General features: G+C 35.6%; 1 protein-coding gene across 1 annotated transcript in view; it reads right to left on the bottom strand.

Moving 5' to 3' along the window:
* The window catches only part of nsmfa (NMDA receptor synaptonuclear signaling and neuronal migration factor a), a 102,763-nt gene that overhangs the window by 43,540 nt on the left and 36,823 nt on the right, over positions 1-22,400 (bottom strand). The window contains 2 exon segments of the mRNA XM_057818627.1: positions 10,056-10,124; positions 20,036-20,108. Of these exon segments, the coding sequence (XP_057674610.1) occupies positions 10,056-10,124; positions 20,036-20,108 (142 nt within the window).

The following is a 22,400-nucleotide window of genomic DNA, read 5'->3' on the forward strand; positions in this document are numbered from 1 at the left end:
TCTTATCCGTCCAATATGGCCACACTGCTGCCGGGAACGCCCCTTCCCTCATACTCAATCAAGAGGTTTCCGTGCGGCAACCTGCACACTGCTACTGCTAGTGTAAAAAGGCCTTTCCACTTAAAGTAGGTGCGACCTATAGTCTGAAAATTGGGTATACGAGTTGAATCACTTGTAGACAAACCTATCAACTACTGTGTGTGTGATAAAATACTAAACGATATGCCTTAACGGGAACCTCGGATTTGGTTATGATAAGTCACAATTGTTCACTTTCACTAAAATGTTATTAGAAACACATAAAATATTGCCATTGGTTTAAAAGTCTATAATATTTAGTACATGTTTTGACCTACGGAGGGCGCCATGTTTTATGTGCACAATGGACACTTGGGGTGATTATGTAACTACCTGGACTGGGAGAATAGCTGTGCTAGCTAGCAAGTGAAGCTAGTATGACAACTGCCATGATTTTGTCACATTCTGCTGCTGGTCAGATTGTTTTGTTACAGAGCTGTGGGATGAGTTCCCAACGTCGTACCTGCATCCAATTCCAGCTCATAAGCAGCATCTTTAAACCAATCCTAGGCAGGTTGTTGAGATATTGACTTGCTGCCATTTGACAGTTTCTATTCTCGATCCCTTCGTCCCTTGCCTTGATTTTTACGCAGCGAGACGTCCAACACTTGCGCGCATCAGTTAAAAGCAGCGAGTACTTACTATTTGCGTTTTTATTGAGTCTTTTGTTACCTTTTCATTGCCTCAAAATACTTTTTGTATGTGTTTCCCGCTCATACTTATAAGCATTGTTTTCTTGTGGTAGCTTTAAAGTAGATTGTTGATCTGTTGACCACATTAGCCATGTGGAATATTTAAAACACACTTACTTGATATTACTATGTTTAAGTATTTTCTAAGGCATCTTTAGTATGCTCTGCCTGTATGCATCTAAACAAAACAAGCTGAATGCGTACAGTAGTACTTTGGGTGTCAAATTTGCCTTTTGTAGATGTTTCGCCAGTGTTGCACATTTTGGCAGAACACCGGTTTTGTCATACTCTCGTCTCGTCTCATCCCGTCTTTCCTGCTCATTTTGCTTTTGCTGCTCGTTTTGTGAAATATCGATAGTGCTGTCATGCTCATTAATGTTCCTTTCGGGTTCAAATTGAAAGGGCTAAACAGATGACATGTTTATGTCGCTAGTCATACTCTGGAAGCCCGGGAATGAAGTCCAGTAATGTCACCACCCCGCAACGTCAACAACAATGGTGACCAACTAATTAAACTAATTTTACAAATTGTATAAAAATGGAAACATCAAGAGGGGTTTTAATTAGGGCTGTCATAATTATCACGTTAACGGGCGGTAATTATTTTTTTTAATTAATCACGTTAAAATATTTGACGCAATTAACGCACATGCCCCGCTCAAACAGATTAAAATGACAGCAACGTCATGTCTACTTGTTACTTGTGTTTTTTTTGTGTTTTGTCACCCTCTGCTGGCGCTTGGGTGCGACTGATTTTATGGGTTTCAGCCTGACACAACAACAGTTTCAGCCTGTTTCACAATGAGAATTGTGTAATTATTGACATCAACAATGGCGAGCTACTAGTTTATTTTTTTGATTGAAAATTTTACAAATTTTATTAAAACGAAAACATTAAGAGGGGTTTTAATATATATTTTCTATAACTTGTACTAACATTTATCTTTTAAGAACTACAAGTCTTTCTATCCAAGGATCGCTTTAACAGAATGATAATGTTAATGCCATCTTGCTGGTTTATTGTTATAATAAACAAATACAGTACTTATGTACAGTATGTTGAATGTATATATCCGTCTTGTGTCTTATCTTTCCATTCCAACAAAAATTTACAGAAAAATATGGCATATTTTATAGACTGTTTGAATTGTGATTAACTACGGTTAATTAATTTTTAAGCTGTGATTAACTCGATTAAAAATGTTAATCGTTTGACAGCCCTAGTTTTAGTATCAAATTATTTTAATATACTAACGTTTATCTTTTAAGAACTACAAGTCTTTCTATCCGTGGTTCCCGTTTAAAAATTGGTGAAGCAACACGTGGTTAAGAATTTAAGAACAATATCCATCTTGAGCGATCACAGATAAACACAACAATGTCCCATTCATATGTTCGCATTTACTTTTTTGTTTGTTTTGTTTTGTTTTGTATTCACCCATAACAAAATCGATTAGGTGTTAAACAATCTTTGCTGGGTTCGTCAACAGCTATGCTCCACTGGGTCCATTTCTGGCCGAACAAATAATTTAAATCCTTTTACCGGGGTCGTTGTACAGGTACCAGAGAACAATGGAGGTGGCTAATGAGGTGTTACAATGCTCTGCGGCATCTAAACACAGAATAAATTTCATTGCAAGAATTAAACGGCAAACTGTGTTGTCGTGTCTGTCAGAAGTCAGCGTTTGACATCTTTTTGGCAATGGGAGAAATATACTTATTAAAACCAAAAATGGTCATTTTTTAAAAATAAAGTAATGTTGTATAACGGTCATCTTTTTTAATCATGCAAAAAAAAAAAAAAAAAAAGCTCAGTTGTGGTTCCTTATAATATAAATATATAAAAACTTTTCCCACTTAAATACACGGCAATCTTCCTTTCAACTGTCAGTACTGACATTGTGTGCAAGTGTTCTCTAGCAACAAATAAATGATTAAAAAATAAGTAGTATGAAAAAGTAGAAAAAAATCCTTATTGTCGTTTTGCCCTTGGTCTACCGCCACTAAAAAGCGGTAAACAGAAGGAAGGTCACTTAGTAGCAACTTAATAAAGGTGTTTTTCTTCATATTTTTCCTTTTTAAACACGGGGCAGTGATTCACTTGTAAAAGTCCAGTTTCTTTTCAATTTCTTTTATTTTAGTGGGCATAAACACATTTCTTTGCCTGGTAACAAGGGGTAAAACATAATTGTGAAGAAAAACCTTGTCCTATAGCAATTCCCAATATTTAAAATGAACAAAACAGTATTCCTTGCATTATTTGCATTTTGTTTCACAATTTCTTTTACTAGAGCAGAATAGTTTGAAGAGAAAACAGTTGAAATGTATGCTAAATAATTTATAAAGAATTAATTTTAAGGATTGTTAGGTTTTATGTATTACACAAAATGACTAAACTTGAATTGTTTGTTATTTAAGGAAAGAACTCTAATTACAAATCATCTTACCTGTTTGAGATGAATAAAAATGCATTAATCCATTCAGTAAGAGCATTCTATAACATTGTACTTAAAATAGTAATCACACAATTTAGAATTTACAATTAAACCATTTTTCCCCACACTTGATGCTTCAATTCGATGGCCATTGTGCTTCTCCTTTTGGTGTACACACCTTGGCCATCAGACATACAAATACAGAGTTATGTCAAAAATAAGCTATCAAACCGCTGCAGTTATTTCCGCCCGTAAATGGCGTTATGTGTGAACATGTGGTTGTTAAATCACGTCTAATTCTTTATGTTTTATGTTTACTGTCAGTGGCAATAAATAACTTTAAATAATCTTTTTTTGAAGAATTGTACACTATCTGCCATACTGTTGCTTTTGTGACTTGACATCTCCCATTTTTGCCCAAGAATTAAAGCAAAAAAAAAAACAAAAAAAGAAAAAAAAAAAAAAAAAAGGAAAAATGCCTGAATGACAGATTGTGTCTGGAAAAATTTGCAAGTTGGCTTTTGATGAATGTAGTCATCAAATGTAATTACAAGGTTAAAACATATATATATAATAATAATAATAATGATATTATTGTATATTCATTCATTCATTTTGCGAGCCGCTTATCCTAACAAGGGTCAGGGAGGTGCTGGAGCCAATCCCAGCTAACTATGGGCAGTAGACGGGGTACACCCTAAATATATGATGGTACACATAAAAGCCCGCCCGTCTCATCAGACCATAGGACGTGGCTCCAGTAATCCATGTGCTTTCATGACATGTCTTCAGTAAACTGTTTGCGGGCTTTCTTGTGTACAGTCTTCAGAAGAGGCTTCCTCCTAGGGTGACAGTCATGCACACCAATTTGATGTAGAGTGTGGCGTATGGTCTGAGCACTAACAGGCTGACCCCCTACCTCTTCAATCTCTGCAGCAATGCTGACAGCACTCCTATAACGAGTCACATGACATTTCGGAAGCAAAATGACAAGCAGTACTCAATTTGGATATTTAGGGGTGTACGTAGTTTCTAAGGGGTGTACTCACTTTTGTTACCAGGGGTTTAGATACTAATGGCTATATTTTGAGGGGAAAATAAATCACTACTTTTCATTGTGTCAAAGTGTCATTTTGTCAGTGTTGTCCCATGAAAAGATATACTTAATTATCTGCAGAAATGCACGGGGTGTACTCATTTTTGTGATACACTGCATATATGCACTTCCAGGAGTTCACTCACAGCACAGAAAGTTTCAGAGTCTCATCTACATTGTGCTTAATCAATTTTTGGAGATTCCGTGGGTTCTTCGGGTTTGATTTTATAGTTTTAACTTTGTCAACACACTGCTTACTTCCACTTCACTACATGTTGTTCTGTCTAAACCAGAAGTCCGGAGCAGAAATGATCACAGAGGGCGCCTCCCATGTTTCGCTCAGGAAACTTGTCTCTATTTTAGTTAAATGGAGTCCAACTTCTATCAGTCCTTTTGATCTCTGTATTGCCAAAACTAAAAGATGTTTTGATAATACCTTGTTTGCCAGTTACCAGAGATTTAAAGGACGGTTTATATTGGTAAACATTGCGAGACAAACTGTGATGGACAGCAGGTGAAACGAGACAGAGATAAAAGCTGATGTTCTAGACAATATAGACAAAAAAATAGACAAAAAAACCATTCCTCACCCTATAGAGGTCGTTATACGTGACAACGCACTACATCAAAAGACACTGGGGGAGGGTGATATAAAAGCATGCTGTGATAACTGCATGATAAGGCGCCACAGATTGCTATTAAACTGTCTTTGTTGTTCCCAACTTTGGTTAAAAGTGGCCTCATTAGATTCGTCAGAAATAGTACACACACACACACACAGACATGCATGCCAACACACTGACACACACAGCAGGTGTCTCTTTTGTGAAGGGTGTATTCTATCACAGAGATATTTTTCTGGCATGTTCTCTGTAGTCTTATACCGACTTTTTATTAAAACTTTCATCAACCACTGTCAAGAAATGTTTCCTCTGTGCATAGGAGGAAATTATTATTTAATCCCCTGCCTTTCGTGACTTCCAGTCAATCAGAATCTAAAAAGTGCAACATTACTCCTTTGCTTATTTGGTTTCACTTAGTCATCAAACAATTCCAAATAAATAATAATCAGCTGGTAAATAATAATTTTAAATAATAACGCTGATTCAATCTTTTTTATATTGTTCTGAGTATTCAAGTAGTTCATAGAGCAGTCAGTTGTGACAGCTCTAATATTAAAACATTTTCGGTAACGCTTTACAATAAGGGTACCTTAATTACCATTACCGTAATTTCCCGAATATAAGGCGCACCCGTGTATAATGCGCACCCCAAATTTACTTGTAAAATCTAGGGAAAATTATTGTACCCGTTTATAACGCGCACCCTAATTTTAGCACCAATAAATAGAAGAATACAAGAAAACAGAGCTTGTGTACAGATACAGAGATGTCATTTTACTGACTGGTGAAACACAGCTCAAGCATAGCACATTGGTAGTTCAAAACATTAACGTGAACTGATAATATTTATGGTAATAATATGATTTGACAACTTCTCCAACTTACCAGAATCTAGGAGAAAACAAAACAGATGTGACTTTTCTTATAAAGGCTGCTGTATAACTTGCTCGTTTCCTCATGATGAATAAATGTTTCTTCCATGGATTGATACGGTAAAATGAAAGTGAGAACGTAAGTCGGAAATCCGTGAGAGCTCATAGCTGTCAGCACGAGAGTAACAAAAGGAACTATTGTTATTTGGGTTTGAGTTTCCCGAGGGACCGATATAGTTGACGGACACAGGAAGTGTGTGTCCTTACATTTGTAATGGTCTGAATTGCGGAGCAGCAATAAACGTTGACTCAAATGAGTTCAAGAAACTAAATTCTGTGCTTTATGAAGAGTGAAAAAAGCAGAATTTAACACAGACGAAATCATTCGGCCGATTAGAGTGAAGATTACCGAAACAAAACGGTGACGTACCGTAATGGTCGGCAACGGGTGGCCGCATACGTTTCTTCAACACAACGTGGCCGTGTCAATGAAAAAAAAATCGGTTTATATATATATATATATGTAATACATATATGTTTCTGTCTCCATCCATGTACCCGTTTATAATGCGCACCATGAGTTTACCAATTGATTTTGGGGAAAAAAAGTGCGCGTTATATTCGGGAAATTACGGTAGTTAATGCATTTTTATACAATAACTCATGCTTCAGTAACATTACAATAATTAATATAATTGCTTATCTAACATTTATTAATATATTAATTAACATTAGTTAATGCATTAGTTAATGAATAACCAGACAGTAACTAATAGTTTGGTAAAACTAAAAAAATATATAGGCCTATATAGGGTTAGGGTTTGTTAACTTAAGCATTTATAATTTCTTAGTTAAGGGACACATGTGCTACACTTTACAACAAGGGTCCAAAAAGCATTCAGTAATGGTTAATAAAGGTTAAGGAGGGGAACCTTGAGCATTTATAATTTCTTGGTTAAGGGACACATGTACTACACTTTATATTTAAGGGTACAAAAAGCATTCAGTAATGGTTAATAAAGGTTAAGAGGGGGGAACTTAAGCATTTATAATTTCTTAGTTAAGGGATATGTGAGCTACACTTTACAATAAGGGTCCAAAAAACATTCAGTATTGGTTAATTAAGGTTAAGTAATACTTATGAGGTACGTTCACATGAAATAATACCATACTTAAGGTTAGGTTATAATAAATAATATATGTAATACATATAATATATAATAATAATAATAATAAGTGATTATATTCTTTTAAAATGAGAAACATTGCTATGTGAGTCCTTGTAATAAATAATATATATAATATATATTATATATAATAATAATAAGTGATTATATTCTTTTAAAATGAGAAACATTGCTATGTGAGTCCTTGGGTGCTGCTAACCTAACCTTAAGTATGGTATTATTTCATGTGAACGTACCTCATAAGTATTACTTAACCTTAATTAACCATTACTGAATGTTTTTTGGACCCTTATTGTAAAGTGTGGAACATGTGTCCCTTAACTAAGAAATTATAAATACTTAAGTCCCTCCCCACCCCCCTTTAACCTTTATTAACCATTACTGAATGCTTTTTGGATCCTTATTGTAAAGTGTAGCACATGTGTCCCTTAACCAAGAAATTATAAATGCTCAGTTAACAAACCCTAACCCTAAACCCAAAATCCTAACCCAATATGGGCCTATTTTTTTTTTTTTTTAATTATACCAAACCATTAGTTAGTGTCTGGTTATGCATTAACTAATGCATGAACTTATGCATTAGCGAATGCATTAGCTAATGCATTAACTCATGTTAATTAATATATCAATAAATGTTAGATAAGCAATTATATTAATTATTGTAATGTTACTTAAACATTAGTTATTGTCTAAAAATGCATTAACTAATGTTAATTAAGGTACCCTTATTGTAAAGTGTTACCACATTTTCAAACCGGAACAACTGCGAGCAGTACAATGAAATACAGAATAAAGAGGATTATTGAAAGAGTCTGCCAAGACGTCATAGATCTTAACATTTACGGTGTCATTAAAGTGCCACTCCTTCTATATAGCTACATACAGCTGATTTTTAATAAAAGTCCATGTCTGAATACATTTTATCACTGCAGATAGGGTCATTTTAAAACGAATATTCATGAAAATGAATTAAAATGTCCACAAAAAGACCTGTCCTGAGCCAGAAATGTTCAAAAAAGTAATGAACTGCCAACTTCCAGTAGTTGGATGTGCCCCAAATTGAATGGATTCGTCCTTGGCCCAAGTTACACCCGTCTAGGAAGCCACTAATTAACTAACAAGCATACAAGCTGCAATGAAAAAAAATGCGAAAAGGACACTTTGTAGAACATCTTTAGCACAGCCAGTTAAAACATGCCACATCCACAGTAATTAGGAGTATGGCACCTAAATTTAACTGAAAGTGAAGTCTATTTTGTTTAATCCTGACAAGGTAATAGATATTTAAAGAGATGGTGTCATTGGTTACCAGAGTTTCGAGTGTTCACAAAAGTTTGTTGTGACCACTCACTTTAATTAAACAACAGGAAACGCTTGTCCATACTGCAGATGGATGAGCGCGACATGGCAGAGGAATTGAGAAGCACTCACTTGGTGTCAAGTGGCCCATCTGCCCCGCGTGTGACACAGCATCTGAGCCCGAGGACGCTGATGTCACCTCTTGCCAGAGTGTTTCTGGAGTTATTCAATGTGTTAATTTGTCCCATTCGCTCTAATAAATGTGCAGAGCTAAAACTTTAGAGGTTTATGAAAAAGTGTCAGATTAGTGTTTTTGATTTGATCTGAAAGGCATTCAACATAATGTATTTGGGGCAGGGGAGGCAGTGCCCCACCAGATTTGACAGATGGTGCTGTTTTTATAAGATTCACAAAAGAAATGGTTAATTAAATACAAAATTTGTGATCCAGTTGTGAAATTAATGTGTACCATTTGATCACGTCTCATTTTGCTGCTTTGAAGCAAATCCTTGTGAATTGAAACAGCCTAGTAATTTGAAATTTGGGGGGATTAATGGGGCACTGATAACTCATAGCACAAAAGAAAAAATCCCTAGCAACAAGTAGCTGCACTTAAAGCGATAGACAGCACCTCGTATACAGTGAAGAAAATAAGTCTTTGAACACTGCTCTTTTTAAAGGTCTCCCACTTAGAAATCATTTGGGGGTCTCTATATTTTAATTTAAGTGCATGTCCATTGTGAGAGACATAATAAAAAAATAATAATATCCAGAAATCACAATGTATAATTTTTTAACAGTTGTAGATATATACATTGGTACCTCAACATACAAAGTTAATTCGTTCCAGGAGCTTGTTTGTAATTCGAAATAGTCGTATGACGAGCAGGATTTTCCCATAAGAATAGATTATAATTCGTTCCACAGTGCAAAAAACTACACTAAATCCTTAATACATACTGCTGGTACTATTACAAATGGCATTTACACATAGCAAAACAAATAAATTATTAATAAAAATCGGAATAATAATATAATAATATTAATAATTCTTCTAATAATGTATAATAACGAATAGGGTTCTAATGTGGCAGCCGTTTTTTTGCCGTACCTGAGCGTACACAGAGGGAGGGAGCGGTGCGGTTGAGAGTTTACTTTCACTTTTTAATGTTTTGTTGAGAACACCGTCAACTGCGGCAAAGAGTAGACGTTTTGTGTTTGACAAGTTCTGAAATAAATTATAAACACCTGACGAAGCTGGCGATTTCTTTAGCGATGTTACCACAATTATAATTTTCACCTTAACTTATAAAGACTGGCAAACGGTGTAGACATTCTACAGCTGTATTGTTGAGCCAGTTCACGGATGTGCGCCCCACGCTCATATTTTTCTATCATTTGCATCGTCATTTCAATGGTAAGCATCACCTTTTTCCTTGTTTCACCACCTGTACCAACCTTTTTGAAACGTGTTGATTTCTCTCAAAAGAAAATCCTCCGTGCGTCCGTCTGCGGTGCTGTCATGTCATGGTATTTCGAGCATGTCGTCAGATGTAGAAACAAATGGCAAGTCAAATTTTACGTCGGATATCGAAAAGACTGTGGGTCGAAGAGATCGTATGTTGAGGTACCACAGAACATAAAAACGGCAACAGTTTGACACCCTTCTTTTTGTCTCTTCGCCTTAGTCAGATTAGGACTCAGTCTTGAGTATCACAGCCAGCAGACGAGCGCAAACAGTACTGAAGCAAAGCCTGACGGGACACTTCGTACCTCTGGTACACTTCTGCTGAATCCTGTTCTCTCTCTCTCCTTTTTCTTGGGCCAAATCCCCGGAAAGCCCTGCCAGGACGTGTCACAGTATTTAAGGGATAAGAGACGGAGAAGCCGGCGTAGCGAAGGGAGGGGTTGAAAGCGTGGATGCAGGCCGATGCCAAAGTTTTAGCTGAAGGGTTTAGTTGAGCAGTGGAGGAAATGCTAGTGTCTGCGGGCAGCTGCTTCTGCTTATAATATCGTGTCAAGTGTCATCTCTTGCTTCGAACTTCTTTTTGTACATCATTTTGCGTATAATACAACACTGACACACGTGTATTCACATATGTTCCACCAGAAACGGAATCTGAGTAGCTAAATTTGGGATAGGTTGACTAAAAAAACAGTGATGTCACAGGTCCACTGTGTGCATTGATATTGTTGAGCTGTTTAGAAAAACGTAGAACTGTTTAACACTGCAAAAACACACCTCCTTAAAACTAGTTAAATTCCCTTGTTTTCAGTGTAAATCTACTAGAAATAAGAGAAATTATCTGCCAGTGCTTCAAGTAAATTTTACTCACTTAGATTTCTTGAAATAAGAAAGTTAGCTAGCTGAAAATTAGCAAACTTATTTTGAGCGAAAATTTAGTATATTTAATCTAAAAAAAAAAAAGCTTGTTTGTCAGAAATACTCTTAATTCAAGAATAGATATTGTTCAAAACATTATTTGAAACCAAAATTTTCTTGATTTACGTAAAAAAAAAAAAAAAAATTAGAAGTATGGGTTAGGCATGTGCTGGTATGAGATTCTGACGGTACGATAACCTTAAGCCAAAATATGATGGTATCACGGTTTTGCAATTAAAGTTCTAAAATGTTTTACTTTGAGATATCTGCGTTCAAAAAAACTTTTTTTCCATTGAACAGGATTTTTATTTTTCAAAACATACTAGCAAATTGGAACATAAGTATAATGTTAAGTTAAAAAAATATATATATATTCTAAATACAATTAAAACGGCCACAGCTTAACATTATTATCATCAGACCAAAGATAATTGAATTATTTTCCATAAAACGCACTAACCTTTAATTTTCTTTAAATGCAAATTCATATTGGAGGTATTGCCATCCTCCGCAAACATGTTTTACATGTCGGTTGGCCCTCCTCCTCTAAACTGTGGCCGACTTGAACTTGTTTGTAGCCGAAGTATTCCCATACCAGCGATTTCGTATTCTTCAATGGGGGGAAAAAGTTCAGGAGTTTCACCTCCTCCACCAATCGTGAAGCACAGCTGACTTACTGACACTGAGCAACAGCCGGTGGGTTGAGCCTTGCAGCTACAAGTGGGCGATTTCTCCCTGCATTCATGTTAGATAAAACATAGCTAATACCTTAGGGACAGTATGACGGAAAATTTATGCAGTTTTGAAACCGTGACATTTTCATACCACCTTGAAACCGTTTATCGGCACCAGTGTTGTTAATAACGGCGTTAGAATATAACGGCGTTACTAACGGCCTTATTTTCTTCAGTAGTGAGTAATCTAATTAATTACTTTTCTCATCTTGGCAACACCGTTACCGTTAATGAGGCGGGAAAGGCGTGCGTTACTATGTTAGTTGACTGAGCGCGAAAAGTGTGAGAAAGACGGACTCACGGAGACGTGAGAGCAGAGCAGGAGTGGGGAGGAGGCAGGGGAGGGTGACGCCATTGCAAACGCGATGCTAGTATGCTAGGTGGCTCCAATAATACCTGACTGTAGCCGATAGCCTACAAACTACGCCCACATGATACTTCTGTAGATATCACATATATACAGAACTACATGCAAATGACAGACACGGCTGCATTAGCAACATGTATAATAAAGAACTAGATGCGTTGTTAAACAGCCGCCATCTTAAAGCAGTAGACTCCTCAGGAAGGCTCTGCTGTAGAGAACCTTCCTAACGAACCTAAGTAACTTTGTATCTAAAATGCTCCTAAATCAGCAAAATCTTGATTTAAATCTATCTTTAAATGATGAAATAGTTTTAAAACTTACACATGTCAAAAGCAGACAGAAGGGAATTAATGCAATAATGGGAGCAATTTTAACAACTTTAACGGTTGATTTACAACATTAAATGACTTCCACACATTGCAAAGGTTACTATCTAGTTATCGCAATATCCGCAATACCCCTGTGTCTAGTTAAGTTTAGGGTAAAGAATTGGGCTAGGGCCAATTGTCCCAAAAACCCTTTAAATTTCACATTGTGTGACCTGTTTTGTTTGTTTGTTTTTTAAGTAAAAAAAAACATTAAAAAATTATCACCAGTTACTTTGCCAAGTAACTAATTACTCTTACATTCAGGGAACTGAGTTACTAACGCAATTACTTTTTGGGAGAAGTAATTTTTAACTGTAATTAATGACTTTTTTAAAGTTAGATTAACAACACTGATCGGCACATGCCTATACGGGCTTAATAAGAACAAATATTAATACGTGTATACTTAAAGTACTTAAAGTACTTAAAGTAACACATTAAAGTGTTAACTAGTCTTTAACACTCTCAACAAGATGAAAAAAATTATTTGACTAGATTTAAGAAAAATATCTGATTAAGATGTTAGAAATTTGCAGAGTAGGCTTTCATTAAGCTGAAAAAAAAACCTAGATTTATTATAAGCGATAAATTAGAATATTATCTTATTTTAAATTATAAATATCTTAATAAAGCTTTGAAATGTTATACATATTCTTAATTCAAGAACAGATATGGTTCAAAACATTATTTGATTTTTTTTTTCTTGATTTGGGTGAAAAAAACAACTTTTAGACGTATGGGCTGAATAAGAATAATTAGTAACACATTTATAGAGGAATAACCTGACACACTAATCTGTTAAAGTCTTTAACACTCAAAACAAGATGGAAAAAATTATTTGAAGACTTAAGAAAAATATCTGATTAAGACGTTATAAATTTGCAGTGTAGGCTTTCATCAAGCTGAAAGCTGAGTATATTTAATCTAAAAAAAAACAAACTTTGAAATGTCAAGAATGCTCTTAATTCAAGAATAGATATTGTTCAAAACATTATTTGAAAGCAAATTTTTCTTTTTCTTTTTTTCTTTACTTTTAGATGTATGGTTTTAATGAGAACAAATAGTAATATTCACTTAAAGTAAATGATTATTCCATTTACTTTACTTCCATTTACTGTTAACAGAGAAAATTATTTAGATTTATGAAAACTAATCTGATGAAGATGTTATAAATTTGCAGTGTACAAATAAATTCAAATTCAGCTTTTTTAACTGAACCAATTGAAAAATTTAGGAATTTAAATTCAACTTATTGTAGCACAAATTTCAGCATATACTGTACACTCACTCTAAACCTGCATTGAAAATTAATATATAATTACATTTAAGTGTCGGAAAAGTTTCCATAGAATTCAATCAAATAATGTATCTTTTTCATTAGTGTATGTCAGCTACTGTACAGATAGAGCTAGACAGAACTATTAAAAAAAAAAAAAAAAAAACTATTAAAAGATGTTTAAAGTACTTTGTACATAATCAACCTGTGCAGGTACCTTTGTGACATTATTACATTACATTGAATTTTCCCCCTCATATTAAACATATGCCTTGGCTCAACAGAGGTTGAGAAACACTGTCAAAGAAGATACAGTATCAAAAAGACAAGCTCAAGCATTTACTGCTGCTATAAAAGTAAAGCTGTCATGGACTTCACAAGGCTTAATGTAAAGGCGCAATGACTTAAGGAGTTTTAGGAAGACAAATTTGAGTTTTAGACCACTGGTACTATTTGCCACTTACACACGACCCATCTACACGGATTTTTACCTGCTTTTTTCCCTGCCTAAATTAATTCTGTTAGTGTTGTGTCTTTTTTAATGGGTGTTGCTTAGAGAGTGGTGACAGGAACATGGCAGGTTAGTTTGTGTCTGGGTGAGTTTTTGTCTTCTCATTTTACATTTGTGTTTGTTTAGTCCAAGGGCGTAGGTTTGCATTGCACTAGAAACTATTCAGGATGCTCAAATTATCCCACCAACTTCTGGGCAACCTTATTTTTATTATATAATGATTTCATTATATAGGTCATTTAGATTGTCCTCCCATATGTTGTAAGGATAGAACAGACCCTACCATTATTATGTGAATTATTTTTATTACCTTCAGACTTATATTTATCCTTTTTTACTTGCTGAATGTGCCAGTCACCCCCCCCCCCCCCCAAATGCACATTTGATTGGCTGATCACTTAACCCCGTCCCCTCCCCGCCACACACGTGCACTCACACAGCTCTGATAGATTCATATCGACAACATGCTGCACCCCTCCCCACCCCTTTTGTAGAGTAGGGATATTAGAAGTTTTTTTTGGCCAGCAGCAGCCAAAGTAAGTAATGTAAAAAGATCTCAATGTTGTGGAGGTAAAACACCACTTATTTTGCTACTGAAAGTCCGACCAGCATCAGAGTTAAAATAAAATTAAATTCTGTGAACTTGCTAACCTGCAAAACTCAGGCCAGCCTCCAGAAGGAACAACAAAGTCAAGCTATCAGAATCAGAATTTCACTAGAGTACTTTGGCTCGAGTCTTGGGGTAGTCTACAGTAGTATGCCTCAGATGTAGATCGGTCCTTGGAAATCTGATTTTTTTTTTTTTTTTTTTAATTCTCAAATCACTTTTTATAGCAATACTTTAGTTTGAGTCTAGGGGTGATCCAGTGTCCCCGAGAAGTGGACCCTTTCTTGGAATGGTCCGGTTTTCTAAATAAAGGGACTTGCACTTCAAAATTTTTCTTTAGTAGATTTTGAAAACAAAGCTTTGAATCGAACGTTGTATCACCTGAACCTAAACACATGAAAGTTAGTATAAGTCAATACAGAATTATTTTGCATGGATCTTTTAATTTGGTTCATATTGGTGCGAAATGTAGTCCTAACCCCCGTTCAATAATCTGTTGCTCTTATTAATGTCCCGTCCCCAGCAAAAAGTGTACATGCAGGATATGCTTTTTCTACTTGGTGATTGAGCATTGGTCTATCCCAAGCTCGCCTGAATACCTGAATGTGTGTGTTGGGGAATGCATATGTAAATTAGCCATTTTTCAGACAGAGTGCTGCTGCTCCAGCACCACTGTCGGTTTCTGGAAATTCATCACTAGCAATCTGTATATCATATTCCATATTGTGAACACGATTAGGATTTGTTCAATGGAGCAACCATGTAAAAATAAAATAACCCTGCTTATTGCGCTATCTAAAATATGTGTTTTGTAAATAATTGTCAATATGAATTGTTACTCAGTTTTACCAAAGTGTTTCCCCCCCTCTAAATCTGAAAAAATCTGAGGTATAACTAGTATCCTGGGAAAAACATTATAGGTTCCACAGTAATATACAATAATTTTGCAAAGGACTGCCTTTGACATTCACTAAACTGAAACCTGTGATTCTTTCGACCTACAGTGGTACCTCTACTTATGGACATACGTTTTCAGGTTACAACAAGCCCCAATGGGCGTGTGCCTCTTGTTACAAAAGAAATTTTAGGATACAGAAGGCAAAAATACAGTATGGGCTGCTACTCGCTGCTCCTAGAGTTTTCTGAACGTAACATGCTTATAGCTGCTACGCCATTGGCTATTGCCTAGCATCTTCCAGGCATCCAATTGGCAAAGATTACTGTGTATGTATGTGTGTATCCCAGCGTCGTCTTCATTCGCCCCTCAGGCATTTAGGTGTCCCGGTAGCTTTATATGAGTGTATTAACTTTTATTGTTTACTCTATTATTTGTTTGTTTTTTTTACATTATGCACAACTCTCATTTATGTTTATTGTGCAATAATCCAATTGTAACTTGCACTGTATTTGTTACCTTCCGTTTTGATGCATTTTAATGCTTTATAAAAGATTTATGTCTGAATTTGGGGGTGGCTTGGAACGGATTAGGGCATTTATAGTGGGACAAATAAGTATTTAGTCAGCCACCAATAGTGCAAGTTCTCCTACTTGAAAAGATTAGAGAGGCCTGTAATTGTCAACATGGGTAAACCTCAATCATGAGGGACACAATGTGGGGAAAAAAAACAGAAAATTACTTCATTTTTAATATATGTGTATAATATATATATATATGTGTATATATATATATATATATATATATATATATATATATATATATTAGGGCTGTCAAAATTATCGCGTTAACGGGCCTTAATTATTTTTTTAAATTAATCACGTTAAAATATTTGACGCAATTAACGCATACACTGAATGACCCGCTCGCATATTGCCTCAAACAGATTACAATGAGGCCGTTTATTGACATTAAGAGTGAAGAGAATGCCACGGGCCGCTTGGGGGCAGCGCCGTTCCATACTCATGTTATTTCTTCTAAACGTGGGAGAATTAGTAGTTGTGAGACGTTTATGCTGTATTCACAATGCAATGCAAATTGCTATTTGTGCTCCACACATATTTCGGTAAGTTTTCTTTCTTTTAGTGGCAATTATGTGTCTCTTGTTGTATTTTGGGTAAGATATGTACAGATATAGGTTATACAGTAAAGGCGAGTGGACACAGGCGTTCTTTGGACCGCGCCGTTTACTGGCATAAGCTTCAGCAACTCCTTCACAACAAACATAAGTATCGTTTAGTGAAAAAATAATGTTCACAAAAAGAAAAGCACTTCAGTCTATTGTAATGAGGCCCTATTCTGACACACAGTTAAACAAACAATGCAAAATGAACAGGCATTCCATATCAAAATAGCTATGCAAAATACACGTAAAACTTAGACTTTGGTCACTCTATTTTTATTATTGTTATTTTTATTCTTATTATTATATTAACTCTTACTTTTGATTGAAAATTTTACAAATTTTATTAAAACGAAAACATGAAGAGGGGTTTTAATATAAAATTACTATAACTTGTAACTATAACATTTATCGTTTAAGAACCACAAGTCTTTCTATCCGTGGATCACTTTAACAGAAAGAATGCCAATAATGCCATTTGTGGATTTTTTTGTTACAATGAACAAATACAATACTTATGTACAGTATGTTGTATGTATATATCCGTCGTGTGTCTTATCTTTCCATTCCAACAATAATTTACAGAAAAATATGGCATATTTTAAAGATGCTTTGAATTGCGATTAATCGCGATTAATTATGATTAATTAATATTTTAACTGTAATTTGACAGCCCTAATATATATATATATATATATATATATATATATATATATATATATATATATATATATATATATATATATATATATATATATATATATATATATATATATAAATTAGGCATGTGCCGGTATGCTATTCTGACGGTATGATAACCTTAAGCCAAAATATCACGGTTTCAATTACAGCTCTACTTTTTTCCATTGAACAGGACTTTTATTTTTCAAAACATATTGGCAAAGTGGAACATACGTATAAATGTTAAGTTGAAATAAAATTTTAAAAATAACAAATTATTCTAAATAAAATTAAAATAAATGCAGTCCTTTAGGTGAGCCTAAACCCAAAGCCACAGCTCAACATTATTACCATCAGAACAAAAATAATTGAATTATTTTCCATAAAAAACACTTGTGTATGACTCGTGTTAAATTACATTATACACACACTCTCTTTCTCAACACAGACAGTTGCCAGAGAGTAAAAAAACTACCACGTTTTACCACTGTTAGACACACTAAACACGCTGGAGTAAACTCCCGTAGCTGATGGAAGGCATTTATGACAGTGTTTACTAACCTTTAATTTTGTAAAAAATGTAAAATCATATTGGGGGTATTGCTTCTTCGGCAGCCACCCACCGCAAACATGTTTTACATGTCGGATGGCCCTCCTCCTCTAAGCCGCAGCCATCTGTAAACTTTCTGTAGCCGAAGTATTGCCATACCAGCGATATTGTTTTCTTCGATGGGGGAAAAAAAGTTCAGCGAGTCACCTCCTCCAGCCTCCAGCTGCAGAGAGAGGGATTTCTCCATGCATTTTTGGAACATAAAAAAATAGCTAATAGCTTAGGGACGGCATGACAAAAAAATTTGCGGTTTTGAAACCTTGACATTTTCATACCACGGTATACCTTGAAACCTGTAATCGGCACATGTCTAAATAATATATATAAATATAGTGTATATTAGAGCTGTCAAACGATTAAAATTTTTAATCGAGTTAATCACAGCTTAAAAATTAATTAATCGTAATTAATCGCAATTCAAACCATCTCTAAAATATGCCATATTTTTCTGTAAATTATTGTTGGAATGGAAAGATAAGTAAAGTAGTGAAAATACACGACAAGGTGTCAATGGGGAATTAAAATTAATTAGAGATCAAGCCAAAGCAAAGTCTGAGTAAGTTAGATGTGAATTTTGCATAGCTATTTTAATTGGGAATGCCAGTTCTATTTGCATTGAGTGCTTTTCTTTTTGTGAACATTTTTTTGAGAGATAGGAATATTATTTTTGTTGTGCTTTCACTAAATGATACTGTAGCGACTTAACTGTTCCGCTCCATCCAAATGCATGCTGGGAAGTTGTGCCACCATGACTGTCAGTAGTGGCTGCAAATGGTATACAATATGGACTACGTTGTGGTCAATTAAGCGTGTTAAGAAAAAGATCGTCTCCTGCTCAGCCCAAATGCATGATGGGAAATTGGGCAATCATGACCGTCAGTCGTGGCTGCAAATGGTATACAGTATGTTCTGCATTGTGATCAAATAAGCGTGTTAAGAAAAAGATCGACTTGCATCGCCCAAATGCATGCTGGGAAGTTGGGCAACCATGGCTGTAAGTAGTGGCTGCAAATGGTATACAATATGTTCTGCGTTGTATTCAATTAAGCGTGTTAAGAAAAAGATGGTCTGATCATCAATGAACGCCTGTGTCCACTCGCATTTCTCTGCGTTTTCGCTCCCAATGTGCTTACAGCAAATGTAAACACAATGTTCAGATATTTTAATACAACATAAGAAATGATCAAAATTAAATAAGTAGGAATTGATTTCCTGACCTTTCAACCTTTTTTTCATGTTCTTTTTAGTTTTTGTCCTAATAAAAGTGGATGCTTTCCCCAGTGTCCTATACCTGGACACAATCACACGAACCACATTTTTTTTAATGAGCCAAATATAAAATGTGTCAAGCTCAGTTTTTTTTTTTTTTTTTTTTTTAAATTGACTATTACTGTGTATATGCCACAATTAAGAGGATTGCTTCGCACTTCTCAAACACCTCAAATCTATGGTCAGTCTGTTAGCAGGAAGTCAACGAAGCAGGCCAAGGATGAATGTTAAATGGTAGACAGTGAGCTTAAGCAACATCAGTGGAGAAACTCATTCAAATAGGGAATATATACTCACGATATCCTGTGTTGTTTTGTCCAGATTGTAATTAGCATGCAAGAAGAGGAGAGAGAAAAAAAACACATGGCAGTCAGCAGGAAGCATCAACTAAAAACAAAACAGACAGATAAAGAAGAAAAAGCATATAGTGACTGATAATCATTGTTTGACCATCTTCACTAAATTATAATAGTGTAATAACATAGCTGCAATACTAAAATATTTTTAGGAAAAAATGTGTTCCTTGGGTGTCAAGCTACACGTATCACTGGAAGTAGCAAGAACCACTACAACTAAATCCCTTATAATAGTTATTATTATTATTAACTCATATTATTCAATATAATCACAATATAATTTTAAATGACATATTCACTTTGATGGATTGCATTGCCTGGCCAAGCTTTAAGGAGTTGCGCTCTCTTATTACTGTTTGCTAAAATTAAAGTCACTGGCAAGCAGAGCGGTGCATCCATCTAAAAGCCTATAAAAATGACACAGTGGTAATGTAAGGCTGTACTCGGTATCATAACATTTACATTAGGTTGGAGCACAAGTGTGATATATGCATGTTTACGTGTGCTTCAAACACTCACGCCTGCATGGTGGTTGTAGCGGTTTGAAAGGAAAACATGTTTTCCTTTGGGAACCAGTTAGCATCATCTGCAATAACAGAAAAAATAGTTTAAAAAAATTAAATGTAATACAACTGTAAAAATTAAACTGGCAAAATTGTGGAAAAGAAAGCATCATGTTTGGAATATGAAAGCACAAACGCGGCACCATCACTTCACAGTCCAACACCCCACAAATGGAGAGAGAGGAGACACACAGGAAGCGATAGCAGGAAAAAAGTCATACAAAGAGACAAAGAGTCAGAAATATGCAGGCCACTGTGTTACAGCCAACATAAAACCATCAGTGTTCAACAGACCAGTGAGGAAATAGATATTGAAAACTTTAAGATTAACAATCAAAAATCAAACAAATACAGCTGAAACGAATACTCGAGTAACTTGGGTTTAAAAATTGATCCGAGTAATTTTATGGAATCATTTAATTTTGAGAGCTCTAAGCGTCACGTTTTGCCCGGACTACCTCTAATAGGGAACAAAGCGCAGACGAACAGGAAGAAACAGCGGCGGTGGATATATTTGATTTCAACCATGCAAAGATATAGAGATAACGACGAAGAAGCCGACGAGAGCCAACAGAAATGCAACAAGAAAAGGCAGAAAATGACAAAAGTGCGGGAGCATTTAATGCTGGAGACTAAGGTGAACACAGTTTAATGTTTTCACTGTAATACAGTGCTTCCATAACAATACCCCTGCCCACCACCGTGCTACCCGCCTGCATAGCCCCACTCCACTGAAGGCGGAGGTAAAATGAAGTTAACATAGCTCTATTGAATACGACTAACGTTACTGTACCTTGCTAACGTAACTTTAGCCCTGCTGAAGGCCACTTTTCTATTAATCATGACTACTGTCGATGTGTGGCTAACGTTTCTTTCATACAGGCTTTATTTAATCTGTGAAAAGAACACAGCTCTGCAGAGTGATGAGGGTTAGTTGAAAAATAAAACATAATAAAGATAACTGAGATGTTGTGAATTTGAGCTCAGTAGTCATTGATGGCCAAAACAAGTAGCACTGGTGCCTAATCTGCAGGTATACAACAGGTATCACAAATTTATTCCGAACACTGCAAAAAAAAAAAAAAAAATTCTATCAGTGTCATGTCATGTCATTTCCTGTTTTATTTTGAAGGCTTCATCCTCCTTGTGTCTTTGTACTTGCCCTTCACCTAATCGCCTATTGTTTCAACCATTTCTGCATTCCCTTGTCTTGTGCCAAAGTGTTTTTACAACCCATGTCGCTCACGTCAGTCTTGTTTGTAGTAATTGCAGTCGTCTAGGTATTTTCCTCCATTTGGAGTGCTTTGTGTTTGAATTTTTTAATCATAGTCGTCTTGGCTTTTTCCTTCATTTGGAGCGCTTTATGTTTGAAGTTTTCCTCATCCCCGCATGCCTGGGGAAGAACCTTTGTTTTGTGAATATTTTTTTCCCCCTGAACTCCGCAGCTGAGTCCGCCTCGTTATCTCGGCCTGACAATCAGGACTTACAATGTAGACTTAAACCTAAAACTTAACTAGAATGGGTTGAACTAAATGTAAACACAAATGAATGCTGTATGTTTGTTTGGATTTGTCACACCTGGAAGGAAATAAAGAAAGAATTCTCTTAAAATTGGCTTGACACAAATGGAAATTCAATTGAAACACTTTTACATGACATGTGCTATCAAGCGTAATGACATTTTTAAGTAAGAAATAAAATTTTTTTTGTGTGATCTAGACTTTTTTTGAGTGAAAGCAGTAAATTTGTGGGAGGGGGGGTTCTAGTCACATCTGAGATTCAATTGTTGGCTGTTTTCAACAATGTAGACCAAAAATAATGACATTGATGGTCTTGAAAATGGTTCAATATTAGGTGAAATGTCTTGTTTTCTCATGTATATCAATAATTGCTTTCTATTTAAAAAAATATATATATATCCGATTAGAGCTGAAACGAGTACTCGAGCAACTCGAGTAACTCGAGTTTAAAAACTGATCCGAGTAATTTTATTCACCTCGAGTAATCGTTTATTTTGACAGCTCTAAGCATCACGTTTTGCTAGGACTACTTTTAATGCGGGACAACGCGCTGTCACGTGCGGAGAGGAAGAAGGGAAAAAAAACAAAACTTACCGCAGCCGACAGCCGCCACAAACGACGCCGACGTTGCTAAATACTAGCCCGCACAATGCCACATTGGTAACAGGTAGCATCTGGTGCGTCTCATAGAGATCACATGTATGTTGAACTAGATGCGAAATGACAGACTCGGCCGCGTCTGGGCAGCGTTTGTAAACAGCCGCCATCTTAAAGCAGTACAGCGCTAAGCGCTAA

The sequence above is a fragment of the Corythoichthys intestinalis genome, chromosome 17 (genome assembly GCF_030265065.1).
Source record: "Corythoichthys intestinalis isolate RoL2023-P3 chromosome 17, ASM3026506v1, whole genome shotgun sequence".
Lineage (NCBI taxonomy): Eukaryota > Metazoa > Chordata > Actinopteri > Syngnathiformes > Syngnathidae > Corythoichthys > Corythoichthys intestinalis.